Genomic DNA, 16,385 nt, shown 5'->3' with positions numbered 1-16,385 from the left:
GCTATTCCGCTGATCCACGTGCTTTTCGACAAGTCGAATTCATCGACTTGTCGAAAAAATTTGGGATATATTGAATAGGTCGAATCACGATTCGACCTTAAAAAGTTGAAAACTGACGTCTTTTCGGCAGACGGCAGCTTTTGACTTCAATTGAATATACCCCTTAAACTGCTGTTTCTCACTGGTGTGATGCCTTGGGGCGGTCGGGTTGTGCTGGCGCGGGGGGTCCCGTGCTCTGCACTTGAACCTTGGCGATGTTAGTGACCCACCTGATGAAGTCACCTGGCAAAAACTTATGCTAAAAACCTCCGTTTTACACCATGTTAAATTGCAGAGTTTAAGAGTTTATTATAATTGTTCTGATGCTCAGTTCGTAGTATTTAGAGTGGGCATCCGCATTTTCTATTTCCGTGTGGCACTACAAGTCTCAGCATGGTAGCACCTCCGATCGCTCCTTCTAGCTTATGCTGGCTGCGCACTCAATAATGTAGCGGCAATATCAGTGGCGACTGACACAATAAATAAATAAAGAATCATTGACTGTAGCCGTCCTTATCTCAGTGGCTGTAATTAATATCCCGGAGCAGTCGCAGGCGGCTCATTGCACCTGAGATGGTAAAGCCGGGGGAGTAGGTCAGGGCTGAGGCTTGTCAGCAGCTCCGTCGGTTAGGGTGCCCTGCCCAGCCTTAGTGTTTGCACAGAGAACAGGTACATCACGGTGACTGGGAAATCTCTCCACACCGGCTCGCCAACGCCTTTCCAGTCTTTGTTTGCACACAGTGACAGAGCTGGAGGTGACACGTGTATTGCCCTCAGGTGCTGCAAGGACTACCCCTGTGCACAGGAGCTGCCACCGTCAATGCAGAACGTCTGGTTCTCCGCATTATAAGGAAGCCAAAAAACCTACGGCTCACGTTATTTAGTAAATAGAAAACTGGGATATGAAGTTTGCTCAGTGCATACAGGCCACCGAAACGCTGCAGGAATCTCTCTCTGGTGGAGCGTCAGGTCGGAGTGAGATATAGTCCAACTACGGCGGAGAGAAGAGCGGAACTCGAATATTGGGGTCTATTTACTAAGTTGTGGAGAGAGATGAAGTATCCGCTCCTAACTGCCATGTTACAGGCTGTTTTTGAAGAATGACAGTAGCTGGCTGGTTGGTACTTTATCTCTCTCCACTTTAGACCCCATTGCGTTGCTGGAAAATCTCATCTCTTTGACTAGTGAGTCTATTCGTGAAGCAGTTAAAAGTGTGGAGAAGTGAGCCTGTGGAGAAGTTGCCCATGGCAACCAATCAGCATTGAAGTAACATTTATAATTTGCATTGTACGGAGCAGCTGATTGGTTGCCATGGGCAACTTCTCCAAAGGCTCACTTCTCCACACTCTTCTCTGCTTCATGAATAGACCCCTCAGTCTGTTCCACAGCTCAGTGGGACTGACATAGACTTGGATGTAAGTCTGTTTACGTATCTTGCGTGTTTTCGCTCTACGCATGTTCTGGATCCTAGCGTACGCGCAACTACAGGTGACGCAGTCTCGTATGCAATGCGTCTGCGGCTGTGCTTTGACTGAAGGGGGCAGCTGGACCGCAGCGGGGCGTTCTCATGCAGGCACTGCTCACTGTCAACTGGACTGCGATCCGTGCAGATTTGTGCGGGAGTGTAACAGATCTTTTGCACCAAGGATAGAACTAGTGCAAGTGCGCCCAGATAGTGACGCAGAGATGTGTACACGTCTACATATGGAAGGATGTAGGTATCAGGTTCCGTGTGCGCAAAGCAGGAGCAATTATGCCGGACTTGCGTCTAACGCTGCTTGGACCCCAGGGTGCGCAAAACTTTTGCTCCTCTTTACGCTGCAAAAAGCTGCCGCCCCACTAGACCAATGTGAGTGAAGTATCTGAATACTTCCTTTATCCAATCCATTATTTCGGGGGCACCCTGTGGCTCTCCAGTCCTCGGGGAACTACAAGTTCCAGCATGCACTGACATTTTGGCTGCAATAGAGGATTTAGTGGATGCTGGTGACACTACGGAGAGAGGGGGGGAGGTATCTGGGTTTTAAGAGGTTTAATTGAAACCAAACAGCTAGGGGAGGGAGTGGGGCGACACGCTTGCCAGGCACGCACACTTGTGTATAAGACACACATAGCTGGAAGTTTTTGTGCTGCTCCCTAAACACAAACTGTCCCGGGGATGAGCCAGGATCGGCCTGTGAGGCACAGAAATCCCTTGGGAGCAAATAAACCCCCCCCCCAAATGGCCATTTACATCACAGTATGACTAGTCCTGCTGCTCCAGCAGCCCAGAAGAGGGTAATGCGTAGTGGAGCGTGCCCGCCAGCGCTCTCCGGCTCTCCACAGGTAACCACCTCATTGCCTCATGAGCCCATTAAACAGAAATCAAGGTGATGGATTGCTAATGAGGCTCTAACTGGGAATATTCTATTACTGTGGGTCCTATCCAGCTCTGGGTCATTGGCTGCATGCTTAATACTTGTACAACAAATGTGTGCCTACGCTGTGGCTATAACTTAACCCTTCGTGCAAAGGAAATGTAGTGGTTGTCAAATCCAGTCCTCAAGGGTTCCCAACAGGTCATGTTTTCAGGATTTCTGTCTGCGGAAACAGGTGGGACGTTGATGACCCAGCACTATTGCATTATTAGAGAAATCCAGAAAACATGACCTGTTGGGGGCACTTGAGGACTGGTGTTGTGAACCGCTGGTCTTGCAGTGCATTGAATCTGTCCAATGGGATCTATGAGCAATTTGCCCACAAAAATTGATGTTCAAATTGTACAGATCCTATTGGCTGCTAATGAAATGTGACTGCAGTTTTAAAATCGCTACTTAAAGGGTTAACCTATGGCGTTCCATGGGCGTTTTTGTTAAAGGTCATTTGAAAACCACCATTTTTTTTCTTGTGTGTTCATCCCGCTTGATCAAATCCAAGCTGATTGGGTACAATTGAGGCAGATTTGATTGCTTAGGATGGACACATCACTCCCCCACGGTGGGATCAATCGTTTTGTGGGCTTATGCTGTTATTAGTATATTATTGGTGAATTGAGGCATGAAGCACAAAATGCCTCGCGCCTCAGCGATGTCACTAGTAGCTATTGAACGTCACCAAACCACTGCCCTATTGTATGTAGGTGACTGGTGCACATTTGAAGACCCTCCGTTGTGTTATGGTATGGAGCGTTGGTAAATACGTGTATACAGAAGGCTGATGTAGCAGACGGTACTGACATTTCAGGTTGATGCAATATACAGTCTCCCTTTAATAACCCGTAATGGGAAATTGTATTTTTCAGTTTTGACCGTGCCGCTAACTCCTGTACGCGGATATCACATTGCTGTACACCGTGCGCAGTAATACACAGACCTGAGCTGCGGGCATTAGGGGTGTATAGAGCTGGTTGAGGGGCGGAAGAGAATGACGGAACGATAGATGTAAAGGATAACTAAATGAAAGGGGCATGGGGAGTGCAGAGCCCAACAGTGGTTCATCCCAAATACTCCCACTTACCCATAGCTGACGCTCTCCTGCCCGCTGCTGCGAGACGGGTACAGCTCTGGTATGGGAAGGTATAGTAGTGTGCCTTCCTGGGACATCCATCATGCATTGTATAAACTGGTGTGCCAGCCCTGGCGTAGCTCTGACTGGCACCGTCTATCACTGTATGCTGCCAATCAGGAAGATTGACTTCCACCAGTCACAGCTGGCTTCAGCTCTGTGCATTTACTGCATATCTGTGGGGGAGATGTATCAAGGAGAGAGTTCAGGCAGGATCTACTACATATTGCACTCCTATGTAGTAGATCCTGCCCGACCTCACTCCTTGATACATCTCCCCCACAGATATGCAGTAAAAATAGCACATCTTCGATCAGTTCTCTGATATGCGAGGGGGGGGCGCCCGGCACTAGTCCGCCCAGCGTGGCAGGCCCTACTTCCCCCTTCCCCACAGGTGGCGTCACGCAGCCGCTGTGGCCTGCTCCCGCAACGGTCCGGACACGCCAGCGTTGTCCGGACTGCGCCCCACCAGCTGCATTCTAACGCCGTCGGCATCCCCCCCCTTCTGCCCAGCGACCGCCTCTGCCTGTCAGTCAGGCAGAGGCGATCGCAGCCCCTGAGATGCTTTAGAATCTCACTCCCCAAAGGGCTTCAGACTTCGATCACTGCCGTTTCAGTGGGAGCGATGTATCAAGGAGTGAGGTTGGGCAGGATGTACTACGTATTGCATTTTGGCCGCAGTACATCCCGCCACTTACCATGTTCATAGTAGCATTAATAGGATAAGACTTCCAGGTTTGTGACCCAGTAGTCTTAATGCCAGCCGCGGAGAACACTGGATCGGATCATTCTCGGGGAAGAATGCAGAAAGAAGAACATAGGCTTCTATTACGCAACGCCATCTATAGATGGCGTCCACTGGGTTCCAGCTTCAGAACGTTTCGCTTTCCGGTGCTCTATGCATATAGGGAATGCAGACCCCGTTTTAGCCTTAGTACATCCCGCCCTCTGTCCGCTGTTCTGAGCAGCATCGGTGATGTAGTGCAGCGTACACGTATATTGCCGCCATAGATATACGATTTCTGTGCCTTATGTTTGTCATTTTCCTACACGCCGCTCCCTCAGTGAAATTGATTTCCCCCCCTCCACGGACGTGGTTGTCTTTTGTGCGACAGTCTCTCTGTGGAATCCTAGCTTATATATTTAACCAGTAATCGCCCAGGGGGTAACGAGCAGAGTTTGATCTGAATGTAATTGCGAGCGTTGTATAGAAGGGCGGGGCCGGCCAGATACGGAGTACGGCCTGAGGAAGAGCCTGGGGGAACTCTCTGTTATCAGTACTGAGTTACAGCCAAACTATATCAGAGAAAATATACAGTAGATTTACTAAAGTCGGGAAATGGCGTTGTTGCCCATAGCAACCCATCTGATTCTAGCTAGCATTTTCTAGACTGTACTGTATAAATGGTAGCTAGTATCTGATTGGTTGATCTAGGCAACACCTCCATTTTGTTTGTTTTTTAGACGTGTTACTGTTTTTCCACCTATACTAAATCTACACCTATATAACGGATAAACTTGTTACAGCACAGTTGCCACCGGTCCCTAACTCAGGGATCGTGGCCAGTTTTAAATATATTTGGAATTTTTTGTCCTGGACTGTCGCTATTATTTCTGCATTGGCCATCTGCACGTTAGGTGCAATTCTTACCAGCCATACTCATCCTTTTTGCCTTTATGCTAATATTTCCATAGGAGCATTTACATTGGAGAAACATGAAAGTATGGTAGGCTCCATGAAGAAGGCAGGGGCTGAGGGGAATGAGTAATTGTTATGTATTGATGTTATAATCAAGTTGGGTAAACAGGACCTGATGGATTACGATAATCCAGGGTCCGCTGAGACAGTACTACGTGCGGCGCGGCCGGATGCACCGGCTTGGCAGCATGCACGTAAGAGGTTGGCGACTGTGGTTAGAGCAGTGAATGGGCTGCCCTGCGGGAGGGCTCTGGCCGGGTATTCCATAGCGCTATATTGAAGCATTTTTATTTTACTCTTCTCTTTTCAGTTCTTTTTGTAGCAATAAATCATTCTGCCCTTCTTCAGGCAGCGCCACACGTGATTACTCCTCCCACTCTCTTGTAGTTGGGTGGTGTCTCTTCAGTAGGATGCCGCCGTGTTTTCCTTACACAGTGTCCCCTTCCCAGTCATGTTATATGAGGAATGCACCTCTCGTATTAGGCCTCATTGCAGGTGGAGAGAAGTGATCATCCACTCAGGGGGAGATGTATCAAGCTTTGGAGAGAGATAATGTGAGAAATTCAGCTTTTGTCATTTCACAGACTGCTAGATAAATGAAATCCGCCTCCACTTTATCTTTCTCCAAGGCTTGATACATCTCCTCCCGAGGATGCTCACAGCTCCAGTTATGAGTTGCACTGCATGGTTCAGGATGTGCACTGAAAAGGGGAGTCGTCCCCAGCACTTTTTGAAGTGTTAGGCTGGCACCATCCCCTAAACACCCCCCTTCCCCCAATCCCCATGGCTGCCGGTGACAATCCCTCCCCATTAAGAGCAAACCCCATCTCGCAACAGTCCTAGCTGTTGGAACGTAGGGATAGTCCCCTAAAATCGGCTGTACTCCAGCCTGAAGCGGTTTGTTGCAAGGAATGGCGGACTTGCAGACTTTCAGCCATTTTGTTGGTAAAACTAACGCTAGCATCTTATTACCTGCTTCAATTCTAGGCCCACTCAGTCTCTGTTCAAGTCCTACGTGAGGTATAATATTATCATTATGTTGCCATCATACCCTTTCACATCGGGCCAGGGAGCCATGTTTTATTGCCCTCTCAGTAGGATCATGTTGCTAGAGATATGGGTCACATGTGGCAAGGTCAAAGTTTTATAGTCCTGATTTGTGTACCTGTCCAAGACCGTGATCTATGACCTGTGCGGATATGCCATCTCCTGGCCACATCCTAGGATCAGCTTGCCACTCCCTCTCATGGCTGGTGGAGATGCCAGGAGCATGAAGCCCCATGAATGTAGAGCCCAGGGCAGTTGCCTACTCAACCCCCCCCCAATCCAGTCCTTGATGCGTCCTGCAGATTCTGTATGGAGCGGCACAATGGGGGTCATTAATGAAGTGCGTCAATGTGTGCAGATCTCATTGGTGCCTGGGTGGCACGTGGCACGCCCGGCTGTCTGCAAGGTGCACACCTGCTTCTGCACGTCAGCAGCCAGCATCGCCTCAAAGCGCACCTTCCTGCCACTTTACTACCCTCCTGTTCAATAACATAAACTTTTCCTCCTAAAATACGTCCTGGTAAAAGCATCACTACAAAATAGTCAGATGGCCTGTTATCATGTGCTGGTGCACGCATAGATTGCGAGCTCCTGTGTGTCAGTACATTACTATGTAGCTGTCAGTAGTACTAGTGTGCGAGGGGTTAACTGGATACCTCCTACTGTAAATCTTGCTTGTATTATATTTTTGGCTCACGTTCCTTCCCCAGTGTTGCAGACACTCCTTCACGTTGCATGTCCCGGGGTGGCGGGGATTGCTGAGGTAAAGTTGGCCGCTGGTAAGACATCTGATCCGCCAGAACGTAACAATAGGTGCTGTGCACCTGATCACACAATAGCTGTATTTTTTTTTTGTCTTTTTTAAGCTCCTTGTATTAATTGCGACGTGTCCGACCTCATCGCTGATTGTTCGCACGGCCCTTTCTATTCTAATTAAACAGGAAATGTTTGCTGCGTCCTGCAACTGCGAGTATAGCGTGGCTTGTCTAGGCGACACCATCTGCAGAACAACGCACAAGTCCCGCAGATAATACAAGGAAAGCTCGGAGCCGCTTCACATCTGCATTCCCCGGCATGTTTTATTCATATCTCTGTCTTTTGTCTTGTATAACAATACACGTAAGAAAGCTTTGCCTGTACCCACTTCTATTATTAGGTATTTCACACAATGCCGCTACTCCTTCTGCAGACTTACTGTACTGACCTTTTCCTGACTTAATTTACTGACGTTGTTAACCCTACTTCCACATTCTAGTTTAAGGGTGTCGCTCTGCGGTTTGGATAGCCCCTGTATGTCCACCTACTGTAGGTTTTGGGGGGATGGTGTTTGTACATTTATATATAACCAGCCTTGTGCTTACTGATCTGTATAATATGCATGTGTTATACTATATCCTCCCTATGCTCTCTGTCACACCGCCTCTTCAGGCTGCCATGTTTGTGGGGGAGGAGTTTCTCTAACTGAGCAGGCACAGAATGACTGACTGCTTTTGGGTCTTGCTTTGCTGATGGCCAGATTGCGGATTGGTTGGGGTAGGGCCGGTGCTCCCTCAGACTGTACGTCCTTTATTCTACTGGATGTGGAGGAGTCTGTTCAGTGCGATGTGCCGCGTGCCCGGCTGCACACATATTAGCTGGTTACGGTAGTGCCGCGTGCCCGGCTGCACACATATTAGCTGGTTATGGTAGTGCCGCGTGCCCGGCTGAACACATATTAGCTGGTTACGGTAATGCCAACATAGCCAGATTTCCCTCATGCCTCTATGGGGTGCTAAAGAAAACTTGGAATGATGCGGACTCTGTTACGTTAATTACCCTATATGCTTTCGTTATACCACTATACAAGGTGGCACACTGCAAACGCTCCTTGACTGACAATCACACTGCGTACAAATCCTCGCTGCGACCGCTGAGGTAAATGTAACTTGATGCATGCGCAGTGCAACGAATATGTATGCGCAGCCCTCCGATAATCGCTCATCTACGAGTTCGCATCTGTCTCTGAATAAGGCCCTGTATACGGTATATTCTTTGGATATTGGTACCTCTCTTTTGCAGTCATTTTGTTTTCTTAAATATTTTCTAAAATTATTATTTTTTTTTTATGTTGTAAAAAGACCTAAGGTTTATAATGTTTGTCATTTCATGACCAGTTTCTAAATCCACTACTTCTTGGTGAACAAGATGGCCGAACATTGGTTCAATATGCAAAATGGCTGCCTTGGCTGTGTGTAGGTGACTGCTACACTTTCCATAAGATCAGACAGATCGTAACCAGTCCCTTTCACCAGCCACCTATTGCCAGTGCCTCTGTCTTCCACTTTTCTTTCACAAATCCTTGTTTTCAGGAAAGTGCGCTCTGCGTGGTCAGTAAACCTGTCATCTAGCAGCTGCTGTGTAATAATTAAGTCTGCAGTCCAGGGAAGACCAAGCTGAACTAATTGCTGTAATAGGCTAAATTAAGAGATTGATGCCTTTTAAAAATCAAACCTGACATTTGCAAATAAATCTATGGTGGGTGGGGCCTTGGGGCCTGAGGCTGGGAGGGGTCCAACAGCCAATGAGACATGACGGTCTCATGAGGTCATGGCAGGGACTCTGCCATTAGGTCCATGCAATGACCTAGTCATCTGATTCACACCTCTAGTCGATGAACAGAATTACGCTTCATACCTTTGTTTATTGACATGGCCAATGGAGGTGGTTAATGCTTGTACCATTAGCGCCATGCTGCCCTCTGCAGTCTTAATTAAGAAACACAAGCTGCCAAGCTTAATTACCTTCTGCTCCTGTCAGGTAAAAGAAATAGCAGCATCTACGAGATGTGGGGTCATTATCCCTATATACAGTACTTCCATAACTACTAAATTATTCAGCATTTATAACGTGGCAACATACACCACAGTATTTCAATATAATTATTAGCAGGATAATGTTGACTTGACAGTGCAATTAGGTGATTTCCTGGGCAGGAATCACTCCGATATGGTGGAGCTGCTGCAGCCTGCTTCATCTCAGTGGGACATTCTTATCTATGGGAAATTCATCTCAATGGGACATTCTTATCTATGGGAAATTCATTTCAATGGAAAATAGTACTACAGAGTGCAAACAATAAACCTACTTTGAAACAATCGCATACTTTACAAACCGACTTATTCAATTAAAAGTTAATTACACTTTTTTCCCCCAAAAAATATTTCCCAGCCCTCTTGAGGTCCCTAGTGGAACTGCTCTTATGCCAAATTTGTGCATTGCGACCACCCCACCGCTTCAGGCCACCGGCATAAATTTGTTTTTCAAAGTCGGTACTTGTTAACTATGAAATACTCGCTCAGGCTACCAGCGGATCTCTATTTTGCTTCCAGACTTTTCTAACAATATTTCCCTTTTTTTTTCCTTTTTCATTGTAGGCCATGGAGACCTTCAATTCGAAAGATCTTGCCCTCCAGGCGCAAAAGAAGATTTTAAGCCGCATGGCCAGCAAGTCCATGGTGAACATGTTCATTGACGAGACAAGCAGCGAGGTCCTGGACGAGCTGTACCGAGTATCGAAAGAGTTCACCAAGAACAAAGCAGAGTCCCAAAAAGTCATCAAGAACTTGATCAAGGTTGCGGTGAAAATTGGCGTCTTGTACCGTCACCATCGCTTCAGCCCTGAGGAGCTGGTGCTGGCTGAAGACTTCAAGAACAAGTTGCACAATGGGGCCATGACTGCCATCAGTTTCTACGAAGTGGAGTTCACCTACGAGAAGAACGTGTTGCCCGACATCCTCACAGAGTGCAAAAACTTGCTCCTCCGTCTGGTCGACAAGCACCTGACTCCCAAGTCCCACGGGCGCATCCAACACGTGTTCAACCACTTCGCAAACCAGGAGATGCTCGGCCAACTCTATAACCCTGAGGGTTCTATGAGGCCACATTTACAGAAGATCTGTCATGGAATGAACAAACTGATAGATGAGGGGAAATTGTGAGTTACCGAGGCCTGAAAGTAGAAAGTGTGACTGAGCGGGAACTAGAAATCTGTCCCAGAGTCGTTTGAACCTTGGGGGCAGTGAATTGGTGTTCATTGAGATGAATTGAAAGGACGCTCGAGTATTGGCCATGGAACATTCATGTTTTCAGAACAAGACTCCCATCGTTAAATAGTTCATCCGGAAAATGTGTGAGTTCCACTGCATGGACCTTCCAAAAACTTGGTCAATGACTTATAAAGCAGGTCTTCTATTATTAAGAATATGTGGCTGACTTTTGAACAAAAAATGGACTTGACGCTATGTCAAGTCGCCAATGCTTCGATATGAAACAAGTGTTTTACTGGTGGAGATCATTGGTATCTTTCCTCTTTGTATGTTTTGTGTGCAGTTGGGTTCTCCTCACCCTGTCTATACATCTATGCATATGTTGTTACTTTACGTCTTTTCTAAGCACATCTTGATCCTGGCTTGCCCAACTTGAACGTTTGTCTACGTAGAGTGGTTTACATTATAGTTGCCCGTGTGGCGAATGTACAGTATTTTATGTAGCTGTTACTTTCAAGTATCTGGTACACATCCAGCATTGACGTATCTTTGCCCTTGTGCTCTACAGAGATTGTAGACCGCTCTGAATATAGATATAGACAAGAGGCTTCCATACTGTTTTGCACCTTGATGTTCCCTCTTGTACGTTAACTCCTGGCATGGCAGCATTGTGTTTACTGATCTATTAAACCAAAAATTTCCGTATGGCGGCTACATGATGGAAAAGGACCAACATGGTTATTTTGCCAAGTCCAGAGGACTAAATCAAGACTGACTGAACACGTATTGTTTGTGCGCCATATGGCATTGATAGGCATGATAATGGAACCCAAACTATGAACAAACACCTCAATGCTGACCGCGCTACGGAATTAAATCAGGTGTCGTCGACATATGGCGGTAGAAAACATTTGCGCATTTTGTGGTCCACCATTTGTGTCTTGGTATTTCATGCTTATTTAGACCACATATTAGCCCTTTCCAGAACAAACTTATGTTTACAGCTGCTGAAAAATCTGTTTGTCTTCCTATGTCGCGTTTCGCCGATCCACTTTCCTATTACTGTAGATTGGGCCATACCACTTAGGAGCACGACGCGGCCTCTCGCTTATCCCAGATTTCTCAGGACAGTCCCTGATGTTGATTATGGAATCTTCATAATGGGGATTTTCTATATTTTACTGCACCTGCTCGGATTATACTCCCATACAGCAAACCCTCAGGCACCACTTACAGACCATTGACCTGGTCTCCTCACAGAAGCTCGAGGGAGATAATTAGATCCCCTTGTGGATAGATTTATTAAAATGTGTCCTTCCATAGTGAGTACATCTGGACCTCAGTAAAATGTGTGTGACTAGCATTCCCAGGGGATGGGATTTGGGAAACGATGACTTGCAGCCAGTGACGGACTGGGGCATAAAGGGTCCACCGGGGGGATGCAGTGATAGGGGCCCATACTTAGAGGTGTGGCCAGCCTCCACAGAGGCTTGAAATACACAATAGCCTAGTGCAGTGTAATGCAGCATATCTACCATGTATAATACAAGTGCACAGTCTGGAACCTGATCCCTAGAGGAAGGAGTGGGCCCTCAGGCAGTAGGGCCTACCGGTGGTTTCCATGGTACCCCTGTGGGCCAGTCCGACCCTGCTTGCAGCAATTTCACCCCATACCTCCCGATAGTGCTGACTTTGCCAGATTCCCAAGTTTTCAGTTTATTTATGTTTTATTTGTCCATCATTGTTTGGAAATGAAGTGATTGGTAATTATCCTGGTGACCTTTATAAAGCCGATAGAATCAACATCGATGTTTGTATCACAAGTGGGCATGGGGGCTCGGCCCCTGGGCATTATGCGTACCTTACCTCAGTGCCATGATTCCCACATGCTGATTGGCGATTAAAGCCACCGATCGATCGATTGTTTAGCAATACATTGGGGAATTGGGGAAACTAGGCATATTGAAAATCCCACACTCGCTGATCTTTATTGGACGGAGTCAGCAAATTGGGGATTTGCAACATGTTGCATTTCCCGATTCCCCAGCGATGGCAGAACGGGGAATTGGGGCAACCACTGCAGATGTATGGGCCCCTTTACCTTCTTTATGTGTCCCGGGGTCTCTAAAAAATAAATAAAAGCCATACTGTGTATCTTGGATAAATATTACAACACAGCCGGGGGCTTGTATCCATTTAACATGAGATTGTGTCCGCAGTGTGTAAATGTGCCTTAATTACTGCACCACGAGCTGAGCAGACACTGAAGACTGACCCTGCGTCATCTTCTTCCTGAAAAGAAGAGGAATTGTATGGTAATTCATACGCTGGCTTCAGAGAGCATGAACTCCTCTAGAAACCGGTGGCGGCCCTAGAAATCCTGCAATTCACAAACCACTTTTGTTATTTGTAAGTTTCTTGTGTTGATCTTTTTAAAAGAGACGTTTTCCGTACCCAGAAAGCTTAGTTTCTTGCTGTGTGACACAATGGACTTCTTTAGCTGCGTTCCAATTGCACAAGATACGGAGGCGATTCTGCATTGGAGTAGCGTTCTGCGTATCAGAACGCAGGATTTGTTTTAGCTGGATCATTTGTCATCTATTTTTTTTTTTCCGGATGGAAAATTTTACAAATGTACAATAATTATGATGGAAACCGAGACTAGTTGCAGAACCTTACTTTGCGACGACTTAATTTATGAGGTAGAATTATGGTACATATATGACGCTTGTATTTATTTTGCAGATGGGTTGCGAAACTTGTGCCCATTTACTATGTATACGACAGTTTGCGAAACTTGTACCCGCTTAATGTACATACGACAGGTTGCAAAACTTGTACCCACTTACTATATATACTATAATGGCGCCCTGGCCCTTGTAGAGATCACAGCATCCTGTGTGGAGTCAAGTGCTGCAAAGTTTTAATTTTTACATAAAAAATATATTTTTAACGTAAATTTACCATTTGCAGTTGGGGGTAAAAATGCAAGTTTTTTTTTTAATATGCGTAGCTATTAGAATTGGGTAACGAGAAAAAACACTCACCCACCTTCATCACATTTCCTAATGCCCCTCTTACGTTCATCACCCCCGACCCTACACACTTCATGTACGTGTCACCAAGATCATCAGTTTTACTTCCCTTTATGAATGTATTTGTAGTTTTCCTAGTATTTAGGGTATTTTTGGGTCCTATTACACAATACTCTACTGTTTTGGACCCACGCAGACGGTTTTTTGTCAATGCATAGAGTGTTATGTAATACACTGGTCCGGCTGTCCATCCTCTGCAATACTTCATAAGGAAACCATCAAAACGCTATTCATTTTTATATGTCCAAGCACAAGCGTACATGCCGTGTGGATTTCTCTCCGTATTAATGGGAATATATGTTTTTGTATTGTTTTATTTCTGGAATAAATTTTCTCAATGTGAAGTTTTTTATTTGTTTTTTTTGTTTTCTTTGTAATTTCCTGATTACGACGCACTTTTCACCTACACATGGGCATTTTTCTTTATGCGCACTTCCCGACTGTGCCGATATTAGGTGGGACAGTACGTGACCGTTTACGTAGTCCCCGACCTTGGTAGCAAAGTTCAGATGTCGGGAGGCACGTCTTCATAGACACATTAGTTACATGTTCTCCTGACCTGCCGTGGGTGGGTAATTCAGTCCTGATCGTAGCAGCAAATTTATTGGCAGTTGGGCAAAACCATGTGCACTGCAGGGGGGGGGGCAGATGTAACATGTGCAGAGAGAGTTAGATTTGGGTGGGGTGTGTTCAAACTGAAATCTAAATTGCAGTGTAAAAATAAAGCAGCCAGTATTTACCCTGCACAGAAACAATATAACCCTCACAAATCTAACTCTCTCTGCACATGTTACATCTGCCCCACCTGCAGTGCACATTGTTTTGCCCAACTGCTAACAAATTTGCTGTCGACCTAAATCTAATCGACCCAACATACCACACCCGGCTGAAGTACCAACAAAAAGCTGTAAAGAGGAATAGTCTGATATGTACACAATACAACCACTATACGAACTGACTCCATATTCAATTAAACATTTTTAAAGAAAGAAAAATCCCTTTTTATTCTATTGGTTCTCTCTGAGCATGTTCGCTGTAGCAGCTGTAAGTACATCTTATAGTAGCTCAGTGTTGTCTTCAGGTTCGGACACTTTGTTACTGTGGAGCGTTGCTACGTTCTAGAATAAGCGGTGCAGAATTGGGCAATCCTGAAGACGACAGATTCTTCCTGTGTTAGAGAATATGTAGCTCACAGTCTGGAATAACAGGCTGACAGTGGGAGATTAACGCGTGTGCAGATTTCAGGGCGGGTGCAGTTTCTAGTTCTGTGTGGGCTAAATTGTGTTTCTGTATCCGCTCGGTGTGAAACGCGGAAGTGAGGAGAAAGAGGACATTTAATAAGTTGCCTGGAGGGGATAAGAAAATACTGGCTGAGGTATCACAACGGTTCTGCAGAGCACTGACACGCCGCATTATCTACAAATAGCAGCAACCGCATTCTAATGTGATCTGCTGAACTGTGAAATGCGTCGCCCTCCGTTTCCTGGACTGAGACCTGTTTAGTCAGGGAAATATTGTGGTGTTCTCATTACCAGGTCACACCTCTGACACGGTCGTCTCTCTTGTACAAGATTGAGACTTGATTAAACGCAGCTAGAGCAAAGTTGAATTATCGCCATGGGAACGGTTAAGTGTCTTTCCATTCATTTATACACAGTACATCCTGTTTTCATCGGTGTCCGGCTTTGTGGAGCAGGCACATTGCAAATCAACGTCAATAAGAACACAAATCAACTGCAATCGACAACCGGCTATTACTGGCACTCGCATAAAGCAAATGAAGGGAGTATGGGCCTCAAACATGTTCGTAAGTAAAGCAAAGAAGCAAGAAACTGGGCAAAACCATGTGCACTGCAGGTGGGGCAGGTGTAACACGTGCAGAGAGAGTTAGATTTGGGTGGGTGATATTGTTTCTGTGCAGGGTAAATACTGGCTGCTTTATTTTTACACTGCAGTTTAGACTTCAGTTTGAGCACACCACACCCAAATCTAACTCTCTCTGCACATGTTACACCTGCCCCACCTGCAGTGCAGCGTGGTGTTACCCAGTTGCTAGCTGTTTTGCTTTACTTACAAACACATACCAGACCCAGTGTGAACACATGCGGTTCCCTAGATGTAGACTTGTCAGGAAGGCCTGAGGGTAGGTAAATAAAGTGATTTGGAAGGGCGCATTGCTAATTGAAGACAAATCTATTCCAACCTTCATTCTATAGAGCAGCAATAGCGTACATCAATGGAAGTCGGCGTGTGAGTTTAGGTCTCACAGTCCTGACCGCCGGCGCTATAAATATTTCATACGGAGCCTCCATTACCGGTGACGTAAAATCAATAGGCGATGACAAATGGATCATTAACCCTGTACAGGAAAAAAGTTTTTAAATAAATCAAAGCTGGAGTCGTTTACAAGTATTGTCTCTGGCGGTGATCTATAACCGATGGTGTATATCAGTGCTTTTGTTCTATATAACAGCAGGAAATATATAGCTATACGAAGGGTGGGAAACTAAAACACAGAGTGTATAATTTATCCGGAGATCGATGCAGCTGAGGACAGTCCCACAATTCATGGGTGTTTGAATGACACGTTGCAATCAATGCTTTTATAATAGGACAGGGTTATAACCGTTATATAACCGTTTGTACAACACCTCACTATAAAACCGCCATCTTTATAATGTCTGCGATATGTACCTGCCCTATGCGTCTGTAGCTTACGGGCTTGTGATACATACACAGTAATCTGTTGTCGGTATAATGTACTTTTTATGTTCTCCTAACATCACTCTGCACAAGTACTGTAGATAAATCCTGTATACTGCTGTATACTCCTCACTGGTGTATTTTCTTTGCCTAGGGTGGAAATCAGTTGTTTTTATGGTCGTCTAAATGAATGGTCATCTACCAGAGCAATTCAATTGTTGCTGCGATCAGATG

The 16,385-nt window shown here is 45.8% G+C and overlaps 1 protein-coding gene across 3 annotated transcripts in view; it reads left to right on the top strand.

The window, feature by feature from the left end:
* The window catches only part of TNFAIP8L2 (TNF alpha induced protein 8 like 2), a 416,345-nt gene extending 402,553 nt beyond the window's left edge, over window positions 1–13,792 (top strand). For all 3 annotated transcript variants that reach the window (XM_063946986.1, XM_063946985.1, XM_063946984.1), the window contains one exon: window positions 9,742–13,792. In XM_063946986.1, coding sequence (XP_063803056.1) covers window positions 9,745–10,305 — 561 coding nt within the window. In that variant the 5' untranslated portion in view covers window positions 9,742–9,744 and the 3' untranslated portion in view covers window positions 10,306–13,792. The remainder of the gene's footprint in view (window positions 1–9,741) is intronic.
* Window positions 13,793–16,385: the final 2,593 nt, after the last annotated feature.

The sequence above is a fragment of the Pseudophryne corroboree genome, chromosome 12 (genome assembly GCF_028390025.1).
Source record: "Pseudophryne corroboree isolate aPseCor3 chromosome 12, aPseCor3.hap2, whole genome shotgun sequence".
Lineage (NCBI taxonomy): Eukaryota > Metazoa > Chordata > Amphibia > Anura > Myobatrachidae > Pseudophryne > Pseudophryne corroboree.
Note: the sequence above shows the minus strand (reverse complement) of the source record. Positions and strands in the feature narration are given on the sequence as shown.